Source organism: Fusarium falciforme, chromosome 5, assembly GCF_026873545.1.
Source record: "Fusarium falciforme chromosome 5, complete sequence".
NCBI classification, from domain to species: Eukaryota; Fungi; Ascomycota; class Sordariomycetes; order Hypocreales; family Nectriaceae; genus Fusarium; species Fusarium falciforme.
In genome coordinates this window covers 1,923,921-1,949,880 of record NC_070548.1, presented here as the reverse complement: position 1 = coordinate 1,949,880, position 25,960 = coordinate 1,923,921, and the positions used below count along the sequence as shown (strand labels likewise).

The 25,960-nt window shown below is 55.1% G+C and overlaps 4 protein-coding genes across 4 annotated transcripts; all 4 read right to left on the bottom strand.

Annotated features, from left to right (window-relative positions):
* Positions 1 to 10,862: 10,862 nt before the first annotated feature.
* Positions 10,863 to 11,120, bottom strand: NCS54_00682200 (Hypothetical protein; the record flags this gene model as incomplete). Its single annotated transcript, XM_053152266.1, has 1 exon — positions 10,863 to 11,120. One exon carries the CDS (start codon positions 11,118 to 11,120, stop codon positions 10,863 to 10,865), a length of 258 nt encoding a protein of 85 aa, XP_053008241.1.
* Positions 11,121 to 11,857: 737 nt separating this feature from the next.
* Positions 11,858 to 13,638, bottom strand: NCS54_00682100 (Tubulin gamma chain; the record flags this gene model as incomplete). The annotated part of the gene is made up of 7 exons (XM_053152265.1): positions 11,858 to 12,088; positions 12,141 to 12,605; positions 12,663 to 12,956; positions 13,006 to 13,188; positions 13,247 to 13,413; positions 13,537 to 13,577; positions 13,631 to 13,638. 7 exons carry the CDS (start codon positions 13,636 to 13,638, stop codon positions 11,858 to 11,860), a joined length of 1,389 nt encoding a protein of 462 aa, XP_053008240.1.
* A 718-nt stretch (positions 13,639 to 14,356) lies between these two features.
* Positions 14,357 to 17,991, bottom strand: NCS54_00682000 (RanBD1 domain-containing protein; the record flags this gene model as incomplete). Its single annotated transcript, XM_053152264.1, has 2 exons — positions 14,357 to 14,886; positions 14,940 to 17,991. 2 exons carry the CDS (start codon positions 17,989 to 17,991, stop codon positions 14,357 to 14,359), a joined length of 3,582 nt encoding a protein of 1,193 aa, XP_053008239.1.
* Positions 17,992 to 19,201: 1,210 nt separating this feature from the next.
* On the bottom strand, positions 19,202 to 22,072 carry NCS54_00681900 (Hypothetical protein; the record flags this gene model as incomplete). The annotated part of the gene is made up of 3 exons (XM_053152263.1): positions 19,202 to 20,727; positions 20,776 to 21,808; positions 21,950 to 22,072. 3 exons carry the CDS (start codon positions 22,070 to 22,072, stop codon positions 19,202 to 19,204), a joined length of 2,682 nt encoding a protein of 893 aa, XP_053008238.1.
* Positions 22,073 to 25,960: the final 3,888 nt, after the last annotated feature.

Here is a 25,960-nt window from a genome sequence, read left to right as displayed (position 1 = left end):
TCAATGATCGAGGTCTTGAACTCCCATCGAGCCTGTCTGCCTTGCCTGTTATTACTCGATACCCCATATTCACAACTCGCTTATGCAACTCCAGCCACAGTCAGATTCATTGCTTGCCCCCCTCCGCCTCCTGATACAGTCCAGTCGCTTGCTGCGCTGCTGCGGCAGCATCGGATGCGATGCATGCTGCCCAGCTGGGGTTGCTCCCTTTATTTCTCATACATGTCGGTCATCAATCAAGCTATACTACCCCCAGTCTGCGAGATCCAGGTACATCGTGGTGACCTCGATCCGCATGCCCCCAAGGTATGTATCTGGTATCGCCAGATGGATCCAACTTTGCCCTGGGAAAAGACGCCGCTGCGGTCCCGGTACTGGGTGTGCTGCGCCGCCTCAAGTCCGTCCTGCGGCAGCTGGCAATGGGATCGAATCGAATGGGTGAGAGGTCACTGGCACCATCAAAAGAAACTAGATCGAACGGTTTAACTGGGGAATGGTCCCCCGGGCAGAAGGCAGCTCTGGCAGAGCGTTGCATCGCCGAACCTGCTGTTTCCCTTTCAGGCCCGGCCGGTGACACTTGGGGGTGAGGGCTTGTCTCATTTTTTCTTCTTTTTGGTGGTCCTTTTTGCTTCCCAGTCTGACACTGCAAAAAGGGCTCCAGCTACCATGTGGATAGTTTAAACGGTGGCTGGTGGACCATCACTCGAAATCCCCACGATGGAAGTTAATCCGACCAACGCTTGGCCGTTGCCGGCCGCCAGAATTCCCAGGGCAAGGCAAGCAGCAAGCAAGAAACGCCCACCCCCAAGCACTGCCTGTTTAGAAGGGGGTTCCCTATCCTACCCACCGGGATCACACGTGGTGGGCCAAGGATGCAGGCCCGCGGACGAACTGCATCTCGAATCCCACCAACTGGCAACACCCGATCTCCCGTCGAAGGCGTGCATCGCGTACCGCGTGCGAATGGCCTTGCGTGACCTCCCGAAGAGGGCAGGAAGAAAACGCCTAACTAATACCGCTCCTCGCCCTCCGCCATCCCGGCCTCCGTCGACGGAGTGTGGGGCATCCGGGCCCCGAGTCCGGGTGGAGAACGGGATGCAAGAATTCTTTGGGAAATGAAGACGATTCAATTCTCATGTGTAAAAGGGAAAAGAAAAGGCACTGCAAGGGAAATGCGACCGAGTTTGGAAGGATTGCGATGCCTGTTTTTCGCCCTTGGAGAACTTACTTTGCCCGGGTCACAAAGCACTAGCCTATGTGCTGTGATAATGATCGACTCCAACATGAATTGTGTCTTCTGCCCCTTCATATCCCATACCATCCTGGTCCTGGGAAATCTGGATCTACCAACTATTGGCTTCAGGCTAGACTAGGACACCGGCTACGGAGCATTATCGCCGACCCCTTTTGTTAGCTCAAGAGGTTCTAGAATAAGGCGGGTGAAATAGAGTCAAGCCTAGGCATTGAGCAATAATAGATGTCATGCTGGTCAATTGAAGTTGTAAACATCCGAGCATAACGCCTAATGTAGATAGACATGGCTGAGACAGGATAAATGTACTGCATACACCGGACCAAAACATCCATCCCAGTGAATTCAATTGCCATTTCCCCCAAATTACCCAATTGGCTTACCTCGACTCTGCAATGCACCTCATTAAACAGCCCAGAGGTATCCGTACCAACGGGATACTTGCTCACTCACCTTGAACCTTGAACACGGCGGTGTTTCTCTGTCCGCCAGTGACTGGTCCCTGGGCATGTACGGAGTAGTACTTTGGTAGTAAGGTAAGCTGTCAACAGGGAAGCGACCCCCCCGGATGGCTCCTTCCACGCGCCGTTTTTGTTTTCCAGCGGGAAAGCGGGACCCCGTCCCGCCGGGGTTTCCTTGTCTTCCAACCGCTCTAGTTTCATCCATCAACAAGCTCCAAATTGTGCATCCCAGACATCGGCTCCGCGCCGTCTGATGATCCAACTAGCAAGTGGAATACGGATAGCGACTGCAGAGTATCTATGACACCGACCCCCTTGTGGCGATGCTACCCTTGGCCGTCCGAGTCGTGAGATTCGCGCGTGAACCCCCTTCGCCTTGTTTCTGATGCTCCCCGAACTACGGATACCACGACCCCCTTCGAGGGACCCATCTCGAGTGCTTGGCACATCAAGATGACCATGTGGTAAATCCCGTTGGTTTCAATTTCCTGTCCTCGCCACGCGAGAGACAGACGCCTCCTTGCGCTCGGCCTCATCCCTGCTTTTAAACCGTCACCACTCCGTCACGAACGCTCATCTCTCCGTTCCAGATTCTCGATGCAACTCGACGGCACCAGCAAATCCCTCTTGCCAACAAGCTTTCGCCATAATCAGGCACACAATTGTCCAGTTGGTCGCCGGTTCGGTGGCTCTGCGCCGCATCCGAAATCGGCTCGCCTCAGTTCAGCGCCCGCGCCAAAGCAAGCGATCAGCGCCAGCATCGGGATGCGATACAGCAGTTGCCGGCTCGAATACCAAATATGTCTCTTTGGTGAATTATCCCCGACCGATCTCATGCAAAGCGCTTGCATTTGTCCTCGGCGGCTCCAATGCCTGGTCCTGGAAACCGGTCAGGGGTCCCCCGGCCATCGTCTGCCCCCCTTTCGATCTTCTTCGCAAATCGACCGTGTTGATGGGTCATGTCGACGGTTGGCAACGGCCCTCCATCCCTACCGTCCCAAACACTGCGGCGACATCTCCGCAATGCCCTAAGCTAGAATGCTCACAGGCTGCATCTCAACCATGGCCAAGACCGGGGATCACTGACCGCCGTTGGCAATCGGGCAATGGTGGATTTGCATCCCTACGCGATTTTCACGAATGCTCTGATATTTGACAGTCTAGGTGATTGGGTGTTTCGGGTTGACTACAGCACACACAAGCGCGGGATCCCGAGGCAACGCAACCTGCAACAGACAGATCTGAACTCATCGTCAAGTGTGTGATGGTTTCCGCAGATGGACTAACCAAAGACGGGCAATTCAATGTCAATCACATCGCAGCCAACCTCGACGAAACAATGGCAAATGTGACGGGCGTTTGTAAGACTCCTCAATTTAATTAATAGCCAGCTACGGAGTAAATGCCGCCAGCATAATTGACGCCGCGAGATCTGATAAAAGCACACATCGCATGGCGCTGCACATCCCTACTATTTCCGCAATTGGACAGCGGCCCTAATGTATCAAACCGTCCCCTGCAGCTTGTCGATTTTCAACGGCCGCGATTCTGCAGCAGGCCCGGAAAAAAAAAAAAAAAAAGAAAGCAAGCAGCAGACAGACATGACCCTGCCAGACTCTTTACAGCCGCTGCCGGTCCTCATCAAAGGTCGGGTTGTGGAGACGGCTGGCTGTTTGTCGTTGTTTTTCGCGTCAGAGGGCCACCAACCAACCATCCATGGATTGTGCTGCAACACTGCAGTGCGCGCTGCAAGCGCATCAAACCCAGCTCTTGTTAGGGCGGCGAATCATTCGGCAGCTCTGCACACTGCGCAGGTGCGTACAGTGGCACATTCCAGGTCCTTTTGACGCCCAGCCCGAGGCGCCGTTTCTTATTCATCGCCGGAGCCTCTACGTAAGAGCATCCTGTCCGAGGCTTGCTTGGTCCTTGATGAGGCCTCCACGGGAACCCTGTTTAAGCATCAGAGGCCTAACTTGCACCATGGCCGAATGCGGCAAGTGACCATCTAGCCACCTTTCAACTGCCGCTGTCTGTCTGACTACCCCATGTGGAGGTCCGGGTCTCGGTGGTTTCTTCCGACTCGATGAGCAAGTCTCGGGGTTCTCGTTTAGTCATGTGTCGTGGATGTTATGAGAGGTGGTTGCATCCATGCCCCGTCATCAGATGATGAGAGCTTCCACTGTCTACTCCGCCGCTGAGCCTGCCAGAGCTCGTGAGCAGCCGACGGGCAGGCAAGACAGACAGACAGTTGAATGGGGATCCCGGTCCACGATCGCATAGCGAATGCAGCCGAGATTTGGGTGGGAGTAAGCTCTCGCCGAGCGTGGCCCCCAAAGTCATCCATCCAGCCAACGCCAGCCGATCGGATCACGATACAATGACGTGGCCGTGCTTCCACAAGCAGCCCGGCCACACCCCCAGATCGATACCTGATTCCTGGGTCGACCTGTATCCCTACACCACATGCAGTCAGGTCCTGGCCTCGAAACACTACCGATGCGCTCGCCCAGATGCAGATGCATCTGCCTACGATGCTGACGAATCCCACGACGACGCCAAGTCCCATCCGGCCAGTTGACAAGGGAGGGTTGCGTCCGAGGCGATCGGTGAGAAGCCGCGAGGACGTCTCTGTGGCTCCCTCGAACGCCAATCTGCTCGGTGAAGGTCTTCAACAACCTGAGCAGTCAGTTATACCAGACACTCATGTGAGCTGTCGCCAATAATCCGAGGCAGATGTCTCTTTCTGTCCGGTCATGTACGGTACAGCCCGTTGGGCTTGAACGACACAGACGCAAACACGCGTTCATCACACATTCAGGCTGAAGGTTAGAGGCGAAGCACCAGGTCGCACCCCCAATCGACTCCCCCATTGACCAATTCAGGAGGAGCAAGGACAAGGGTTCCGCTGCAAAGACTAAGACGAAATGGCGGGAACCCTGGGATCTGGCTGCGGTGGGGCGGATTCGACAGGACGATCGTCTGATCCCAGGGCGCCGTGCGCTAGCGAGATCCTGCCCGTCCCGCGAACACACCACACCGCTTCCAGCTCTTGGACACACGCCCCCCTTTTGCGAGCACCTCCTGTACGCATTGATACTTTGTCCGGAGCGCGCTGGAGTAGCCTGCAAGTAGCGCCGGTTGTCCTCTGCTGCTGCAGGCGTCTCAAGAGCGCTATGCTCGCCTGGACATGCTTGATGCTCCATGCTCCATCCAGTGACAACAGGAGCATCAACCTACCTCGGCTTCATATGCTGGCTCATGTCAAGCCAGGCAAGGTCTCAGAAAGATCCAGAAGCCGTCACTACGATCCGGCAAACATGCGATCTCGGGCCTGCAGATGAATTGATCGCGGTGTCGCGGTGAGTTAGCTCACCTCACCACCGGCTGTGCAACTGGACCCTTGGGCTATCGAGCTTCCTGTCTTGGTTAACTGGCTCTCGCTCCATGACACACCCCTCTGTGTACAGCCGTCAGCATCATGAGCATCATCATCAAGCTGTCGATGCTGGCAAGCGCTACTTTACGTTGGGCCTGTCTCCCGATAGTTCCAACGCGCACAAGCTATTAGCCACAAGCGCCCTGCAATGATAACCTCAGATGCCAACGGAATTCTCTTTCAGAAACGGACCATTGCACAGCGCCTCTCTCTTTGGATACGCGCGATATTCCATGGTTTCTTCGGCCCTAGCATCTCCATGCTTCCATCATCTGCCTACTCGAATGGGGAACTGTCGGTCAAGGATGTGAGATGCAAGCGCAAGCCACACCACGCCGGTCAACGATTTAGCAATTTGGCTCCAGCATCCGCTCCTTGGCGTCGCCGAGTGGCCTGATGCTGCGGAATGCCATTGTCGGGCATCTGCCCGGCCTTATTCAACTCCTCACATGCCCCAACGAGTCATTTACTTGGGGTAGGTAACATGGCATGGCAGGCATGGTATCCGTATGGCATAGCAGCTATAGGACGGGGTTCCTTCACCGTTTGTCAGCCTCGTTATGGAACAGAGGAGGCTACGACGAGGCTGGCAACTATAGCATTCCTTGTCGCCACGACGACATTGCATCGTCCAGCGGTGCACCGCAGGGTGACCCCCGGTCGACGTGATCTCGGGTCTTCGCTTCACATCATGCCCTCAGGGGAAGGAGAATAAGGAACGGCACACGACAGCCACCTCTTGCTCTGGGGGGGTTGAGTTTGACGATGCCCTCAACGGCGCCGGGGAGACGAGTTCCAACCGGGTTCTGGGCGAGCGCCACGAGCGGAAAGAAGCTCTGCTCGGACAGTCGCCTTCTTGGCGGATGGTTAACTAGCGTCGAGGTGATGGCAGCCATGGGAGATCCAAGGGGGGTGCTGGCTGTCAACTTGGCAGGGCCCTCAAGCAGTCAAGCTTGAGCTCGAGCGTCTGGTCAGTGTCCACGGCGCGTGGAAATCAACCCACACCAGGGTGGTTGCCGTCTCGCTAGCCGATCCAACTTGACTAGCGGGCGACCGCGTTCGTGGATTCCTTTGCGGCGCGAGATGAGAAATTTCGCATTCTCTCCCCAGTACCGGCCCGTCGTCTCAGCCTTACCAACCCTAGCCACCGACTACAGTTTGGGCGGGCTGGGGCTTGACGAATGGTGTAGCTGCAAGTCAGCTCGGCTGGCCGAGGCTTGCTTGCTTCTTGCTGCGGCAGCCCCTGGAGGCAGCACACGACCAATCGCGTCTTGCAAGCTGGCGTGATGCATCATACGATGTCGTCGCCGGCTGTTGTTCCCCTTGACAGTGTGCCGTCCAGTCATCGAGATGCCGAACGGGTCGCGACCGATCTCTGCTGTGCACGACTGGGGTTTATTGAGATGCGGGTAAACATGACACGGGCGATGAGGAATTACGGCGGATGACGGGCGTGTGCGCGATGAGATGGCCTCAGTCAGGATCAGGATCCCCCACAGATTGGGCCAAGCAAGCAAGGCTGCGCTGTGTGTGCCTCTGTCTGTTCACACAATTCGGCACTGGAGAGTCCCAATTCCCCGTATGGTCATCGCATCTCAATCTCATCGTATCTCATCTCGCCAGTATCGTGGCGGGGGTGCCACCCCGGCGGCTGGCGCCCCGCTAGAACGGCGGCCCCTGATTCAAAGCCTTTGCTGTTGTTCATCTCGGTCTCGGTCTTTTTGTCTTTTATAGTTTGGCTTCTCCGGTGTCGAGGAGACGGGACGCTCTACGGCATTGTGTTGGCAAGGGTGGAAGAAGCTATGGCCTGGTGCCTCGATCTACGGATGCTACGTGGCTCTGGTGTGTGTGAGAGGGCACACGCAGGTCATCGTGGAAACATTGGTCTCGTGGAGAGGCAAAAAAAAAAAAAAAAAAAAAAAAAAAAAAAAAGAGAGACGGTCCGGGATATGCAGATGCATGCATAAGCCTGTCACGCACATCATTCCAGCGAGCATTGACTGCTGCTTTGGTTGGCTAGTTATGCAATTCCATCGAGAAAAAGTGACGACCACGAGTCAAGTTCGATATGAGAGCCCCACGAGTGGAGGTTGCCGACGAAAGCTTCCAGAAGGCCACGAGGGAGGCGGTCAATTTGGATGAGACAGAAGAGATGCAAGGCCTGGCAGAGTTTGACTGGCCTCGTGCTTGTTTTCTTTTTACATCCCCTGCCTTGTTTCTCCTGTTGGTGACCGGAGCACGACGCATTCCGAAACCGAAGAGACTGTTGCGAAGACGAAGGACCTTGGCGGTGCCCTCGGATATCCAACAATGCCGTGTGTGGTTCCGCTATCGAAGATTTTTTTCGTTTCTGGTTTCGTTTCAAGTCGGCTCATACGCATCCTCTTTGAGGTGTTCCTTTCTTTTTCCACGTACGTTTCGACCTGGAATCGTTCCACGGGTACTGCGTTAGCGGGTGGAGTTGACCGCGATGTCAAGAGGTTGCTTTTTCTCCGCCATGTGAAATTCTTTGGGTGAGCGGTCCCTTGGGTTTCGTTTCTTTTTCCTCCGCTTTTCCTGCAGATGTTTGCTTTTTGGCCCTCATTTTGCAGTTCACCATGATATGATGTTCGGCTACGGGATGGTCAATCGCCCGGGAAAGCCATGACCCTTGACTGGATTATTCCCTCCCCAAGTCCGTCTGCCTCTCGGCTCCGCGCCCCCGGCGTCATCGGTGGGGAACAAGGAACGGAGCCGTCTCCTGGAGGGCGTCGATTAATCTTGGCTTAATCGCTCGAGGAGGGACAAGAGGTAAGGCAGGGAAGGATCCTTTGTTTCGTCGAATACGGAGGAACGCGTCGCATCGAGGGTCTCTGCTCCGCATGCCAAGAAAAGCAAGGCAAGGCAGGGTCGTGTATCGGGGGCGTCTTCGGGCTTTTCGGGGTGGAGAGGCAAAGCAAACAATGGGTGGAGGATGCAGATGGCGGAAAAAGTGAACTATCGAAATGTGCCGGGTTGTGGACATGGAAATGGCATCATGTCGATGAATGGACGGACCTTGGTTGGTGACTTTTTTTAGTCATGCTTGAGGAGAGGGCGTGCGTGTTTGCATCCATTCCAGGAGCTTGGGTCAGGCTCCAAATCTGCAAGGACAGGACACCGACTCTTGGAGTTTGCTCCGTCGTCTTGTCGCCGATGCAAAGTGTTCAACTCGTTACGAGTCACCTTCAGTCCATCAAGACGCTATCGACAAGCCGGCCTCTGATTCGGGGATCGGCCATGGGGTCAGATCAGGTCAGATCAGGAGGACCCTTTTTCTTGTTTGTGTCGATCACCCGGGTCTGGACCTCTGCCCTTTGGTTGGCTCAGCTTGGCTCAGCTTAGACCTCAGCCGCTTATCCAAAGAGGCCCTATCCTCGTCGGCCATGCTCTCCAAGGACTAGGTGCAATTCCATTGCTCACCGCCAGCTATGGGCGTGTAGACACACAAGATGGAAGGAGACGATGAGACAGTGGCTAGGCTGACGATCCAGGGTCTTCTGGTTTGGGTTGAGAGCTGACGGTTCCTGCTTAAGCGGGAGAGATTAAGGCAAGCCACCAAGATAAAAGGGCATTCTCTAGAAGCCATTTTGGGGCCGACGACAAGAGATTGAGGTTAGAGCCGAGACGGACGGTTCTCAAAGGAGAGCAAGGCTTTACTGCTTCGGTCATGGGACCGAGACAAGCGTCGACCCAAGATGCACTCTATCTACAGAACGTCTACGACCGACGACGGCGCGGGAGGGCTGAGTGAGATGGATGTTGCGAGACTGCAGATTGGCTGCATCGATGTGGAAACCGGAAATCTACAGCGCATCGAACAGTTCTTGGCTGGCTGGCTAGTTGTCGACTACTGCGGATGACACGGCTGGGGAGAGGCCAACGTCTGAGACATTTGCCGACGGATCGCGGTTGGCGGTTTATGAGTCTTCAGCTGTGATTCAGCTGCCGTCGAGATGGTTCACCCCCCGTGTCAACCTGACACTGACTACTGCGCAGTAGTAGAATGGGGGGAGCTAGCTACTGTAGGTAGCTTTGACTGACAATCCGCCGCCCGCTTGCCTGCGCTCGCCGCCTCTTGGAATCGGTATGAATAGGGTAGAGATGGATGCTGCGGCTGCTGTTTGTCTCTGATGCTGCTGGATCTTCTGTTGTCTCAGCCTGCGCCTTGCCTTGCGCATGATGGGTCTCGATGTCAGAGAAATAGAGACAAAGGACAACCGCGAAAACAACAAGACTCCAGCGCATGAGAGACTAGGGGGCGTGTGCACGTACACGCCTGGCATCAGATCATGCCTTTTTTTTCACTCACCCACTAACTAAACAAGGGCGTGCGCGATCGGGATGATGGGCAAAGAAGCAGGGAAGAGCTGAGAAATGTGGTTATGCAAGATCTCGACGGGGATCCACGGCGAACGAGGCAATCAATGGCCTTGATTCTGGCGCATGTTGATCGCGATATGCGACTCTTGAGTGGGTTTGGCTGTTGTTGGTTGGCTCATGCAGTGAGCATGAGTGAAGATCGGGGCCCATCTCTATCTTTACTTCTCTCTTTGACGACACGGCATGATATGATATGACGATGTTGGTTGATATTCGGTCGAGAGGGCTGGGCAGGCATACAGTCACGGGGCCAGTCTGTTTGTCGTTGGTGGACGGCTGTTGGTTGGTTGGTTGATGCCATCGCCAACTGCCAACTTTTGGGTGCAGGGTAGTTGGGACAAGACTACAAGTTCATCTGTTGGCCGGCCTTTTGTTGTTATTTTGTCGTCTTGCATCGCGTACCAGGGCCCTTGTCTTCAAGGCTTATCTGATTCTCGGTACCAAAGTCATCGGAATCCCTGGCGAGTGAGGAGAACGACACAGGTTAATGTGCACCCAAGGTATGTACTCTTGTTTTCTGTTAGGATCTGACTACTGCATGCCCCAAAAGGAAACCACCCTTGGCCCAGCCCTGTTGGTTCTGCAGCAGACAAGAGGAGAAGACGACAACAAGAAAGGCATTGGGCTGGAAGAGATGGTTGTTGACCATGCCCTGAGGTGCTCACCAACAGCGGGCTGACCAGCGAGGGCGTCTTGCCAACAAATGTGTAAGTGACCAGGGGAGACAGGAGTTCCCTGCTCGTATTGACCACCATAGTTGGACCGAGGTGTGTTGTGAATACAACTTACACCAAGCCAACGTAGTATCCCGAAGAGAACAAACACATGCCGACGTGTGCATGTGAAGGTACTGCGAGGACAATGGATTCGGCCATGCAGCCACATCTACCTCCCCAGACTTTAAGAATCGCCCGAGGAGATGACCTCTACTACGAGAAATCCCCCCCAAGCGATGGAATAAGAAAGTCAAGTCAATGACTCATACAGCACGACAAGCCCAACGCCCAACAGACAACTTGGACATGAGGTGCTACGTCCGTGTTGAACTATCATGACACACTGAGACATATAACCAGCGGGTAGAGTAACGAGAAGACCTATAATGGCTGAGAGAATCATTGACATAGACTAGAAAGGCACAAGTGTAACTTGAGTAGCTTGGCGCCAATATTGAGACTTGAACTACATCTCTTATAAGGGTAGTTAACCTACTTGATGACAACATGTGCACTATAACTCGACATCACAAAGCCATAGAAACATTCAAGTTAAGTTCACATCATTTCATTCATTATACTATACAAGTCCAACTCTACCGCTGCGACTCCTCCCTCTTCTCGACACCCTCCCGTCCAATAGAGCTCATATCCATACCCTCACCCTGGGTAGCCGGCTCCCGCAGACCACCCCGTGCAGCGGCGTCGGTGCCGACCCTGGCGTGCTCCCCTCCCGCGCCGACGTTGACGGTCCGGGCATCGGCGGATTGCCAGTCCGAGGCTGTGGGGGGCTGCTCGGGGAGGGGGAGGTTGGCCTGCGTGTTGGCGATCTTTTGGTCCTTGGATTGAGACATGATGACGTTTCTGCAAAAGTTTTGTTAGAACTTGTGTCGTTTTTTTTTTTTTTTTTTTTTTTTTTTAGGTAGAGTTGAAGGGAATGACTTGCTGTGGTTGTGGAGAGTTGGTTGAGTTACAAAGTATGCAATTGTGGTTGTGGTTGTGGCTTGAGGTTGATGTTGAAGTTGAGGTTGATGCTATCTGACAACAACTCAACCACGTTCAACAGCCCTTTTAATATTAACCCCACAGAAACCACAAGGCATTTAGAAGCTCCCCTGAAGAAACCGCAATCGCGATCCTCAACATCATCGCTGACGTCAGTGACGTCACCGGAACCTCAACTCGCACCTAAAGCTCCGACCCTTCGCCACCGTTACAACGTCATTACCCCCTCTTCTAACGAGAGATGGATCATTCTGACGGCTTCTGGGCTACGCAAGTCGAGGATCGACACATGACAAGAGTCAAAAGCGGACACCACCAAGAAAACGAGGTTGGAGACAAGGTACTATGATGAATATACCCACAGTCCTAGTCCAAACCAGGGGGGAGCAGTGCAGTAGCTACAGCAAGGTTTCGTTTCCTCTATCATGTCTCAAAAGCCAATGCCAATGCCAATCCATCGCCCAAAACGCCCCGTGCTCGCAACGAAAATGTCCGACAATATCAACATCCAACCCGCTTTGACGTTTGTTGCGCGGTTCTACCTATCCCCACTTCCTCAACCCATGCCTTTCAGCGTTTTATCCCCCTAGCCTACTCGTCGATCCGTCTCGGCCGACGTAGCCTTTTCTCCTGCATCTGGGTTGAGGTAGTCGGCATCTTCGGCGGCCTCGTACTCTCCAATCAGGTCTGCAACTACTTGTCGTGCCTCGTCAAACTCGTTGAGGTTCTCGGCAAAGGGGGCTGTCTTCTTGTACCCTTCCATGAAGGCGTTGCGCTTCCGCATACCATCGTACTGTCTCAGAATCCTCTTGAAGAGCTGATTGTGTTGTTAGAACGGTGTAACATCACGTAGCAAGACTCAAACTTACAGTTGCAATACTCGTGTGATTGGCCAGCATTAGGCCGCTCACACGATGGCTCATGGGGATATAAGGACTCCGCTTCGTCAGAGCCACTTGGATACTCGCAGGACCCCAAGGGATGAATGTAGCGAGACGTCGCTCCCGGATACGTAGCAGACTCTTGTGGACATCAGTAGGGTCAACCTCGCCTTGGATCACGTTCAGGATCGAGATGTAGCAGCTCTTCTTCCCGGGCACTGTTGACACCATGCGGTTCTTGGGCTGGAGCAGGCGTCGCATCACGTCCAGTACCGTCGTCTTGCGCACCGTCTTGGCTTGCTCGACCTGGTCGCCGGTGAAGGGCGTGTATGCTGTCATGAGGAAGTGACATCTGGGAGTTGGGATGAGAGAGGCGAGGATGCTGACGAGATCGTTGTGCATGTAGCCGGGGTATCGTAGAGTCGTTGTGCTGGCCGACATGACAGTGGCAACCTGTGGGACAGTCAGTACCCCTTATCCCATGGTTCATGTGATCTGGGCTGGTCTTACTAGCTGGTTCGTCTGCTGGAAAGATGGCTCTTGAACATGCAGCCTGTCAGCAGCAATGTGCGACAGCGCACCATTGTCAAGCACGACAACCGAGTCGGCGTGCTGCGTCAACCGTCTCATGGAGAGAACACTGTTGTAGGGATGAACGACGACATCGCCGGCGTTGGTCGTGTCAGGAAAGACCGAGTAGGTCTGGATAATCTTCTTGGGGAAGCGGTCGTTGAGTTTCTCAAGGAGGAACGAGCCGAGACCGGAGCCAGTACCACCAGCAATGGAGTGAAGCATCATGAAGCCCTGCAAGAGTCAGCAAGTGGTCTATCCACGGCAACTCGATAGCGCTCACCTCGAGGGAGTCACTGCCATCAGCTTCCCGGTCAATCATCTCCATAATGTCTTCATACACCGCCTCGCCGCTCTGGTAACCGTCACCCCAGTTGTTGGCCGCACCCATGCCATCCTTTCCCACGTAAAAGTTCTCGGGGTTGTAGATGTTCCTGTAAGGCCCCGTCTGGATTCCGTTGAGGACCTGCCCAAGCGTCTTAGCATATGATACCGTCCGTCGAATCTCGTTCTATCGCACTTACCCTCGGTTCCAGATCAATCAGGATGGCTCGGGGGATGTATCGCGTGTCGTCGCTCTGGTAGTAGAAGACATCTTTGCGGTCGCCGCCCTCGGTCGCAAAATCTTCGAGGTTTCCGTCTTGGCTGATGCCGTGTTCCTGACAAAGTTGCTGCCAGAACTGGCTTCCGACTATGGCGGCAACAAGAGTTAGTGAGTGATCATGTCGTCGGGGTGCGCAGCGTCGGGGACATTATCGTGTGCGGTGCGGTGCGGTGCGGTGAACGAACGGGCTGGTGGGGGAGAGGAACTGACTGCTGTTGCCGCACTGCCCGGCCTGGATTGTGATGATTTCCCTGGAGTAGACTGTCAGCTGCTGCCTCTCGGCTTGAATTAGCGGTTGCTTTACCTGGGCATCTTGTCTTGTCAGGGAGTGATCAAGGTTGATGTTTTAAGTGGAATCTTTTCTGCGACAGCTCAGCCTTGCTTGTTTGGTACAGTAGCTCATGCTCTTTCTTACGCGACGCGTGCCGCACCTTCCATGCCCAAGCTCTGCTGATCCCCGCCCCCGCGTTTCACAAAACAATTCAACACCAAACATCACTTCGGTATAGGCGATAGACGTGTAACATCACTATTATAATACATTTAATAGACTAGGTATTGTTACAAATGAAATTGGATTTGCACATGTAGTACATGTAGTTCCCCCTACAACTACCTATTGATACACTCACCCACTCAGCAGATGCCTCGTCTCCGCTGTCCCATCTTACACAATAACCCTTCCTATATCAGTCTCTGCTAAGACGAGATGGCATACCATCACTCGGTACTTGATGAAACAAAACAACAGGGGTCTCTGTTACTGTGGCCCCCTCCAATGCTTGCTTGGTTGCTTATGAAACGCAACTTTTGTATTTCATACAAGTCAAAGTCAATCTTTCTTTGCCTGCTGGGAAAATAACATCTCCCATCAAATGTCTCGCCTTGGCCTCCCCTCCGCTGAAGATGGAAGACAAGAACCTCGAATCCCTTCGCAACGCCCGCAATGCATGCTGCTCCAAAAAAGAACCTTACCTTTCTATGCTGGCACCCGTATTGTGCTTCTAGTATACTCCTGTTTTCCTCCGCATTACTTTTTCTTGTTCAACTCCTTGTGCTTTTCCATGGCAGCCGCCAGCTCCTTGGCCAAGTCTGCCGTCTTGACCTGGATCATCCAAGTCTCAAGCCCGTCGCCCTTCTCGTTCGATGTCGTGATCTTGACATACTTCTTGTCTGCCTTGTACGACATGTCTGGCAGGACAGCTCGGTTCAGCGCAATGTGTCCTCGTGGCTCCGCCCGCAGCAGCAGTCGCACCACGCTGGTCTCCTTGTGCTTCAGCAGTCGCAGAGCTCCCACGCCCTGCGTTGACCACGGGCTCTGAGACTTGGACTTCTTCTCCTCTGACTTCTCACCAGCCGGCGTAAACTTCAACACCTTGGCTCGTACATCGTGCAACACGTCCTCATCCTTCTCAAGACCCTCCGTCAGGTTCACCTGCTCTTGCTTTTCGCCCTCGTCGCCGGCCGCCGCCGCTCCTTCAGCCTGGGTGGATGGTTCCGGGGTCCCGCCAGCTGGTGTTGTGGCCAGGCTAGAGCCTCCCCCAAGACTGAACGGTGTGTCTACACCCGTCGCTTTAGTGGGAGGATTTTCCGACGTGGAAAAGGAGACTTACTGGTCCCGGTGGTAGATCCACCAGCTGGCGGTTGGAGGTTGCCAAAGGCCGGAGCAGCTTGGTTGGAACCAAAGGTTGGCGTCGAGTTCTGTGCCGGGGAGGCTCCCGAGAAGCTGAACGCCGGCGCTCCAGTAGATCCTGATGCGCTTCCAAAAGAAGGAGCGTTGTTGTTGCTGCTCTGGTTGGCGCCAAACGTCGGTGCCGCTGTGCTGCCACTTGTACTTCCAAACTGGAATGGGCTGGAGCCACTCGGCGCGGCTGAAGTGCTTCCAAAGTTGAACATGCCTCCAGATGTCGAGGTCGGGGCCGAACCAGAGTTGCCTCCATTGTTACCCGAAGTGAAAGGGTTGTTGAAGGAAGATCCCGAGTTTCCAGACTGGAAAGAAAAGCCTCCGGATCCCGAATTGCTCGTTGAGCTGGCAGCGCCGAAGCTTGTGTTGGCACCGTTGGTGGTGCCCGAAGCACCGCCAAAGATGGGAGCAGCAGGCGTGGCCGAAGCATTGCCAAAGCTGAAGATGGGAGCGGCGGACGCTCCAGTGCTGCCACCATTGAAGGCCTTCTTGGCTGGTGACGGGGCGTCCTGCTTCATGGGACTACCACCAAACATGGGCGCTCCAGACGAAGCCGGCGACTTGGGTGTGCCGAAAAGAGGCTTCGCAGGCTCCGAAGTGCCATTGGGCTTGGCGCCAAAGCTGAAGATAGGGGCTGCAGCAGGCTTGTCAGCAGCAGGAGCATCAGTCTTGGGCGCGGTCGATGCGTCACTACTGGCGCTGGGAGCACCGAACAGGGGCTTCGCAGCAGGTGTAGTTGATGCATTTCCAAACAGGTTGGTGGCATTTGCTGTCGGCTTGACGCCAAACAGGGATGATGCCGGGGTGGTTGACTCGCCGCCAAAGAGCGAAGTCTTCGGAGCCGTAGAGGACTTGTCACCTTCGGCAGGCTTGGCACCAAAGAGCGTCGACGACTGCATCACAGGCCCACTGGATTCCGCGGGCTTGCTAACAGAACCAAACAAGTTAGTTGTGGAAGGAGTGCTAGGCTTGTCGTCGAGCTTCGCTCCAAACAAGCTGGAAGCAGGCTTGGTAGGCTCAGCCTCCTTAGGTGTCTCAGTAGCTGGCTTGGGGGTGAAGAGAGATGATCCAAAGCTCGGCTGAGCAGTCGGGGCCTTAACCTCGAACAAGGGCTTCTTGGGAGCCTGGTCATTCTCCTTGTCGGATTCACCTCCCGTCTTGTCAGCTTGTTCAGAGACTGGTGTTGACTCCTTCTCAGCAGGCTTGTCCTGCTTGGGGGCACCAAAGATGTTGGAAGTGGTAGTGGTCTTGGGAGCGAACAGGGAGCTTGTCGGCGCCGACGTAGTCTTGCCGAAGAGAGAGCCAGCCTGGCCGGTGGTAGTGGATGGAGCAAACTTGATAGGGGTGGTGGTGGGATTCCAGGTCTGGTCAGCGGGCTTGGCCGCAGGCTGCTCAGGCGCTTCAGTTTCAACCTTTTCCTCTACGCGCACAGGCTGACCGTCGCTGCCCTTTGTGACTCGATCGAACAGGCTTCGTCCAGGAGTGCTCTCTCGAGTTCCAGGGGCACTGGTATCGGCCACAGCACCACTGGTAGGAGCCTGCGGGGCGAAAAGACCAGTGCCGACCTGTGAAGCAGTTTCAGTGCCACTGGCAGCAGCACTGGGCTCGTCACTCTGTCCTGTCGCCTGGCTGTCCTCCTCAGCATCTGAGTCTGCCTCGCTCTCGGCATCGGCGTCGACACCACTGTTCTTGGCCGAGCTTGCATCAGAAAGATAACCAAAAATGTTGCCACCAGCCGCAGCATTGCTTGGCTTGAGATTCTGCTGGAATACACTGCGGGCAAGTGCAGATCCGCCGCTGGTGGGCTTGTTGAAAGCGAACGGGTTCGGCTTGGCGCTGCCGGCCTCATCGGCGGGCTTAGTGGAGGGCTTCAGAGGGGAACTGACGGGCGTAGACGACTTGTTCGCGATCTTCTCAAACAACGACTTGGCCATAGAGGCCTGGCCCTTTTGCATCTTGGAAGGCTGGCTCTCGGCCTCGTCGCTCACTGAAACCCTGCGCTTGTTCTTGCCAAGAACAGACGCAAGAGTAGGTACCTCAATGGGTGCCTCCACAGGTGTCTCCTCCTGCTCGGGAGCGCGTCGTTTGTTGGTGGTCGAGATGCCGTTCGAGACGGTATCCTTGGAAAGATCATCATCGGCCTTGCGCTTCTTCGAGGCCGTGGGTTTAGTAGGAGTGGGCTCAGCATCCTCCTCCTCAGGCTCAGGGAGACCATGCTCTCGACGCCACCTCTTGAGAACATCCTTGGATGGCTTGACGTTCTGGAACTCGTACAGACCGTACCGCAGCAGAATGATACTCCGACTCTTTTCAAACTCCTTTGCAAAATTGATGACGTTCAACTTCCAATCCTTCTTGGAAAAGATTTCGTTCGCCGCATATTTGAGCCGTCGAAGGTCGAGGATGCAGAAGAATTGCCGTCGCTGCTCGTCATCAAAGTCTGGAGGGCAGAGGTGAGAGAGGAACTGGTCAGCGTAGATGGATCCCTTCGAGTTCCAATCCTTGGGAATCTTCTTGGTGAGGGCCTCACCAGAGAGCTCCGGATCAGGATCCTCGATGCGCATGGTGAACAGCTCCTTGGACGTGGCCTTTGACGCCATGCCCCGCGGCGTAACCTGTGCGGTCGACTCTCGGAACGTCCGACTCGGCTCGGGAGTAGCGCCAGGGGCAAACACCTTCTTCATGGTGCTCTGAGGTAGGCTGGGGGAGAAGGGCGCCACCGGGGGTGTATCGGCGACGGCAGAGACCCGGAAGATGTTGCGGGCGGTGGCAATAGAGCTCTTGCTCAGACTGCTGGATGGAACCTCATCGCGAGTCGTCAACAGCCTCCGCGAAGATTGGGGAGTACCACTGAGGCGGCTGGTCTTGTATGGGGTCGAGACGTAGGCGCGCTTTGCGAAAGGCAGAGCAGGACGCGGACGAGGTGTGCTCCTGCCGGCATCAGCGGCGTCGCCGTCGCCGGGGAGTGAAAAGGTGACCATCTCGCGCGACTGTAGATGGGGGAGATATTAAGCGGGGGAGTGTGTTGGTAGGGTGGTGATGAAAGAAATATCGAACTCGACGTCGCGCGTTTTGAGCTCGATGGGCGTGAGGTGGCTCGCAGACGAAAGGGGCGGGCCCAAAGGGAACGGGCGGAAGCGAGTATTCGATCTGGAACAATGGACAAGGAGCTTACACAAGCTGTCCTTGAAGTTTGGCGATGCGGCTTTGATGGCAGCGCAATCGCATTTGGCCCGAGGTCGCCCTGGGAAACGGCACGAGAAGGCGAGTTGCACGAGGGCGAAGGTGGGTGGTGTTTTGGGTGTGCGAGCGACGCTGCTGGGCACTGCCTGCTGAGAGCAAAGGCTTTCTTTCAGAAAAAAAAATAAAGGCGGGTCCTCTTTACCCTCTGTGGGCGGTCCTGCCGTCACCAAGGTAATAAAGGCGGTCCTGACTCCTCAGGCACCAAGACCAAGGCCAAAAAGAGCAACGCCGGTCTTGCGGAATGCGTGCAGGTCTCGTGACTTGGCGTCTCTTCGTCACCACCTCTCCTCGCTCTATTCACCCTCGCGCGCTCAGTCCACCTCCAGTCATCTTGGATGCAAGTACGGATTATGATTCCTGTTTAGTTGGTGTACCTGGAATCCTCTGGATCCCTCGCACAAGCACGGATTCACTACACGGGTCATTCACGCCAATCATTTCGGACCTAACGAGCATCGCCCTGCGTAAAAACTTGAGGTCCATCGACCTTGGTACTTGCTGCATCAGCTGCATGCATCCATCCACCCACATCTGGATGCCTGTCGTTGGGGCTTGGGCACCAAGAACCTGGCACACAAAGAGCATTGCCACCTCCGAGCCAAAAGTCACCATCAAAAACATCACAGGCGTTATCAAGAAGGCACATCATATGACAGTAAAAGAGCAAGTTCCATTTTTTGCATCCTTATCGGTCCGTCCTAACTAAAGAGCGTGGGCTCCCCTCACGGAACAAGATACGACTTGAAATCTGTAATACCTGGCGGCAACTGTTTTCCGGCCAGCTTGTGCAAGATTGTCGTAAGATTCGCCAACCTTGACGAGGAGAAGACAGAAGAAATAGTACAACAGAGCAAAAGAGGGGGAGACGACACACGAGATGATCATCGCAAGCAAATCAAAATCCAAGACCCATATCCCAGCTTAAAAAATCAACAACAGCGCGATCGCTTACTTGGTAGCGAGCTTCTTCTTTTGTTCTTCCAGATATTCCTCATCTGAGGCATCCAGAATGTCGTACTCCTCGTCTGTCATGAAGCCATCGTCGGAGTAGTCCCAGTCATCTTCGGCACTTTCAACCTCCTTGGTCTCCGGCTCCTCAACGACGGGAGCGGGCTCAGCAGCCTCGTGCATGCTGGCCACGGGCGACTCCTTCTCGAGCTTGGGGAAGATCATCTGGCTCGAAGCCTGGCTCTCCTCCTCCTGCTGGGGCTCCTCGACTGGGGTCGGCTCCTTGACTTCAGGCTCGGGCACAGGCTCGGGCTTAGGCTCAGGCTTGACCTCCTTCTTAACCATACGGACATTGACATCACACCAGAGACGGTGGCCGAACCTCTCGCCTTCAGGGTTGGTCAGACGCCAGTATGAGATGACCTTGCCAGGGCGGGCAGGAGTGCGGAGCAGCACGGTGAAGGGGAACTCCTGGCCGGGGGCGAGGGGAGCGTAGCAGACAGTAGACTCGGAGGCAGAGAGGAGCTCGGAGACACCAGCAGGGTGGTTGGAGTCGACATGGCCCATGTAGTCACCACCGACGAACCTAACGCTGCAGCCAGCAGGCCAGGTCTCCTTGCCCTCATTGCGCATAGTCCAGGTCTGCTCGAAAACATGGTTGGGAGGGAGGATAGTGCCGTCCTGAATGGTGTCACGGACGAAGACAGCCTTCAGCTCCTCCAGGGGAGCTGGGACAGGGATGGAAGCCTCGCGCTTCTTCTCATCCTCAGCCTTGACCACGGGCTCGGGAGCCTTGGCAACGACCTCAACAGGGGCGGGCTCAGTTGGCTTCACGTCAACAATGGTGCGGACGGGAATAGAGTTGCTTCGGGTCGTGGGCACAGGCTCGGGGGCCTTGGGGGTGGGAATGCGGTCACCCATCTCACGCATTTGCTCGCCATTCTGGTGCTCACCAGTAGTGGTAACGCTGACGTGGCGGACAGGAGTCTTGAACTTAATCAAGGGGTGAGTCTTGTTGTGAGTGTTCATAGGGCTAGCCTCGCAGTTGGCGCAGAAGTCCAGGTCGCTGCAGATAGCGCACTTGTAACGGGTACCGCGAATGTAGTTGGGGTAGGCTTCGCTCTCGCAGCAGAGAGGGCCATCACAGCAGATGCCAATATGGACGGCAGGTGGAGCTCGGACCCGAACGTCAGTGAGCTGCTCATAGATTGGCACAAATCGATGGCCGTGGTGAGTGATCTTGGAAGACATCATGCAAGTGGAGCAGAAGTCCCAGTCAGGGCAGTCCAGGCACTTGTGGCGGACACCAGAAATGTACTTGTCACAGCCATCACAGATAGCGTGGTGGAAGTTGTTGCGGCCAGGCTTCATCTTGGAAGTGATGTGGTCAGGCATCTTGGTGTCCTTGACAGCAGGGACAAAGCCGTGCTTGGGATGGTGTCCATGAGCGTCCTTGCCGAAGCATGTCTGGCACAGGTCAAAGTCTTCACAGACGGTGCAGTGAAGGAACTCGGCCTCGGGGAATTCTAGGATGGTTAGTTTCTGCCGGCAATGAGCGCTGAACTTATACATACCTCGAACACAGCAGTTGCAAGTTCGCATGACGCCGAGGTTGGCCCATCGAGCAGTCAGAGGCTCGAACATGGGGCGAATAGAGGGAACCTCATCCTTGGGCTCAATCTTGGGTTCAACCTTGGGCTCGACCTTAGGCTCGACCTTGGTCTCAATGGTGGTCTCAACCTTGACCTCGGGCTTCGGCTTGGGGGCGATGGTCTCGGTGGTGCTCTGCACGAGCTGGCCGTTGACAGTTGTGCGCTTGATCAGCCAGTGGTCCTTGCCGTGGCAGGTGATTCCTTGGTCGATGCAGGATTGGCAGAGGTCAAAGTCTCCGTCGTCGCAAGTGGAGCAGTGGTAGTGAACATCAGGGATGGTCAGCTCGCAGCTGTTGCAGCAGACGGCAAAGGTAGCGCCAGTGGCAGGGCAGATGGCGGGAGCCTGGCTGGCGGCGAGAATACAGGGCTTGGAGACATTGAAAGGGGTCTCATGCGGGTTGGTCAAGTTGTGACCGCAAGTTCGGGGGGCGCGAGTCGGCTGTCGCTGTCGCTCCATAAAGTTGGCGAGTCGAGCCTCAAAGTCCAGGCGAGTGTCACGACGCTCTCCGATGTATCGAGCGGCATCGTTGAGGAGAGTCGCGTTGTAGGTGCGAGAAAGAGGGCTAACGCGGACGGGAAGAGTCGCCTCAGGCGGTGTGGTGGTCGCGACTGGAGTCGGGGCGGGAGCCTCAGCCGTGGGAGTGGGAACGGCGCTGATTTCGTCATCTTGGCTCTCCTGAGCGGTGTCCTTGGGCGTCTCCTCGGTCATATTGGGGGCGATGGGGGATGCGAAAGCCTCGGGCTCGTCTTCGACAGTGACGGGCTTAGGGATAGTCTTGGACAGGTCCTTGATGGAGACGCGGATCTTGAGCTTAGACTTGGCCTTGGCAGCGCGATAAAGCTGCTTATAAATAGGGATGTTGCCGGGCTCAAGTAGGACGTAGGATCCTGCAGAGTCAGAGTATCGCTCAAAGGTAACCTCGAGATCGGCAGGAATGTGGAGGAAGGTTCGGAGCTGGCTGAGAGTTAGTTTCAAGGCAATTGCTCGTGATGGCGTCGCGCAGTTAATGAAGAAAAGGCATATATGTGAAGAAGTAAATGGAAAATACAGCCAACGTGAAGTAAATTGAAAGGCGTGATGGAGATGTCAACATACATTAGTCTCGAAGGTCCTGGGGACCATGTCCCGAAGAGGCATCTTGGTACGTCGAGTGATGCCCTCGAACATCACCTTGACGGTGATGACATGGTCAAGAGTAGAATGCGAATGGGTAGCCATGGCGAAAGTGTGCTCCGGCTGATGCTATCGCGAGAAAATGTTAGAATGAAATTATTCCGCCGCCTCGATCCTCGATGGATGAGGATGTTGAAGGAGAGGATGACGACGATGCTGACGGGTGGAGCCTTACATTGCTAGTTCGGGGCGGTGACGAGGATGCTGTTATCGGCCGAGATAAGGAATCGGCGGTGACAGGACGGCCGTCGCCCGTCGTAGAGATGCTCCGGGGAATAGCTCACGGAGAGGAAGGATGCAGTGTGGAAGGGGAAGGGGGGAGAGGTCTGTCGGAGGTCTAGGGGGATAGGGTTTTTGAAGGAAAACGGGGTAGCGATGGGAGAAGTAAGAACGAGGGAGGGAGGAGGAGGAAGCGGGAGAAGTAAGTTAAAAGAGAGCCCGTCCAGGACTTGAAAGCTTCCGCACGGGCACCTTCCTCGCGTCTAGGTGCTCAAGTGTTGCCAGCTGCTCCTGCCGCTGCTGCTACCGGCGGGCTGCGAGTTACTGCTGCTAGGATCCAGCCTACCTAATGCTAGGCACTGTACCACCTACGAACGGCGGCTCCCACGGGGCAAAGTCCACTCGCTACCCGCCGCCGCCGCTGGCAACTTGACTGGGTCCTAGGCAGGCTTGTCGCCGTCTCTGCTGTAACTTGGCGAGGTCACAGGTGCGCCAGCTGACGGGGGAGCCTGGTTGCCTTCGGCACTGGGGGAGGGGGTCGGTCGATCGGGGTACTTTTTCGGTGTTAGTGCGGCCATCCCCATCCCAGGCCCAGGTCCAGAGTCACCTATCAGTCAGCTCTACAGTACGGAGGAGCCCGCCTGGCGCCCCGGATGTGAAAAAGCTTGAGGCGACAAACGCAGCACTTGGGGCCAAAGGCAAAAACCTACAAGTCGCAGGACGGAACTGATGATGACGAGGTCGTTCCAGCCCAGGGGTGTGTACTTAGGTACGACTTCCATCCTCTGTTGCAATTGGTCTCTACGACTGTGGTCTAGCCGACCTCTTTGATTCCCCTTTGCCCAGGTGCACTTTGTTCCTTACTGTACACTTCTTCCACCTTCTTCTCTGAAGCAAGGCATCAGGCAGGCTCTTTTGGCCACTCGAGTCCTCAAGGCAACCGAGAGTGATTCGAAAACGGTCGCCTCCGAGAAACCAATGCCAGGGCAAAAGCCGAAATGGGCAAACTGTGAGTAACACCGTCAACTTTCTTCTCTCCCTGTGACCTGTGAATCGATGGGCGGTGGAGTTCTCTTTGCTTGTTGGTTCGACGTTCCCCACTGAAAGGCGCAAAAGTAGAAGGAAAAAAACATGCACTATCGATACAGCGGAGACTTGGCTTTTCGCATGTATCATGGCGACTACTCTGGCATTAGGACATGGGTTGAAACAAGGTTGATCAGATTCATCTCTAGTTTCTTCTCTCCTCTTCTTCGCCATCAATACCCCTGAAAGAACTTGACTGAGTGACAAACTCCATCATCTGCCTGGTCACTGTGCAATCCATCCATCCATCCATTCTGTCACCCCCCTGGTCCCTTGTTGTCAAATGCTAGGTCGCTCTCTTTAGCCCATCCCCAGGATTGATCAGAAAGAGTGGAGAGCATAAAACAGGCTGCGAGTGGCGTCCTGGGTCGCGGAAAAAGAGGGGCAGGGGAGACTGGCTACCAGGCGCGCGATAGGGCGAGAGCCTCACGCAGGCCCTGTCTCAACCCCAGACGCTATCTGCGGCCAGGTACCACATGACGGCAAATGCTTCCCTCTGAGCTCTTGATCGGTGGACGACCGGGGGGTACTGTACAGTATACTTACGCAATGCCGCCTCACCGATGCCGCCATCCATGCTCTTCAGGTCACGGACTCGCGGTCACGATGGGCCCTGGAAAGAGCCATCCCCCGCTTTCGAAGGGCTCGACACGACACATGGAGAAGGAAATGTTGCTTTTGTCGAGTTCTCGGTCTTGTCTCGGGACACGGTGTTTCTTTCAGATGAGCATTCTCCCCCCAGGGCTTTTCCAGATTCCCAGCCTCTATCGCAGTTGCGTTGTTGCAGCTCGATTGGCGATTCACCACTCCCAGCTCAGACCAGCAATAGATGTCGTACAGTACAGTGCGTCTTTGGCCCCAGCTCACTATCAATCCGACCGAACCGCACCCCCGGGACGTCCGGGTTTGGCTTGGAACGCGCCCAGAAGCAGAGGGAGGCAGCAGCTTGGCCACCTCCAGCGCCAGCACCAACGCTTGGTCAGCCTTGGTTCGTGTTTGCTATCATCATCACCATCTTTCTTTCAAGGCTGCAAGGACGCGAGGCACTGAGTTTGCGTATGTCTTGTCGCCTAAGATGGTTCGCCTCACAAGCGATCAAGACATTGCTTACGGATACTGTCACCGTCTAAGACAGCTTCCCCTCGGCGACGGACAGCCTCCTCCGCCGAATATGTCTTTGTAAAAGAAATCAAACTGCCCCCCAGGCATGGGATCCAGAAACCAGGGATTCACACTCCAGGGGCCTTCGAGTTCCTGGCATCAACAGCGTCAATGCACCGCGCAGGGAAAAATAAACACAGATCATCTGGACAAATCTTTAGATAGATCCGGCTACCTTGGACAGACCAGACCATCCCTGACGCTGATACACCTGGTCCACCCACAGAAGCTAGTACCTTGCCTTGCCTACAGTAGACAGTAGGACTTGGGCATCCTGGCTCGCTCCAGTCTCAGGCTTGTTGTCGCTCGAGGTACAGGACGGGAGTACATGCCGTCTGTTAGCGCTCCGCCCTGCTTCCCCTCTAGCCTGTCACTATCCGTCCTCCGCCACCTAGTCGAGGCGATCCGATGCAAGCTGCTATCCAATCTCTATCGCGTGACGCAGAGGCAGCTCGACGCGGTTTTGGAATGTGCGTCGTACAGTATCACACACATTGCGCGCCGCCGCCGCCTCCCCCTCTCTCTCTCCGCTCCCACTTCCAATCACGACAGTCTGACTCGGACCTCGGACGGTTGGTTTGACGAGTCGGAATTGAGAGTGAGGTGAGCTAGAGGCTCGAACGACACACGACACGAGCTCCTGGAGCTTATCCCGTCCTGTCCTTGCAGCTTTGCTAGACTCGATGATTCACCTTGGTTGGCTTTTGCTGACTGCATCTGTTGGAGGCGTCTTGGGGCATGCATATGATCCTCCATGATGGGAATTTCAACAGCTTCTAAGTACTCGGGTACCTATTTCCAACTCTGCTCAATGACCACGAGCTCATAACACTTTTACTCCCAACATGGACACGACTCCATGCAAACCGCAATACTTCGTACGTAAAGTATCCCCCGCCAAGCCTCAGCTCCCCATGTCCGTACATGCATCCCTACCCTAGACATGGACGTTGAAAAACTTGTGCTGTCACTTGGAAGCAGAATGTCCGTACAGTATCAAAAGTATCGTCCGTGACTTCATTGCCGCATCATCCAAACCCAAGTACCCGTCCCCAACCTCTAATTGCCCTCCCCCTCCCCCTGGTCTTTGTACACCTGGTTTCCAGAAACGTCAACTCGCGTCTCTTACCCCATGCCGGTCGTGTATGTATGTGCAAAGGAATCCAACAAACAGCAAACCTGTCCGTGTCACCCCGGGAAAAAGAACCATTCAACTTTGTACATACATGGCCACTCCGGCGCTTGGGGTCGCCTGACTGCTCTGCTTTTTTTATTATCCCCTGTTTCCTATCTCCAGATGGAGCAATGGAGCCAATCCCCATGCTTGTTCGTCATCTCAGGGGTTCGATGTTTCCCCGCGAACAAAGTCAGACACGAAACGAAATAAGACGAAATTTCTCTTGTCGTTGCCGAGTTTAACCTTTCCCCAAGGACCCATGTTCCCCATGGCTGACTTATGACCATGGC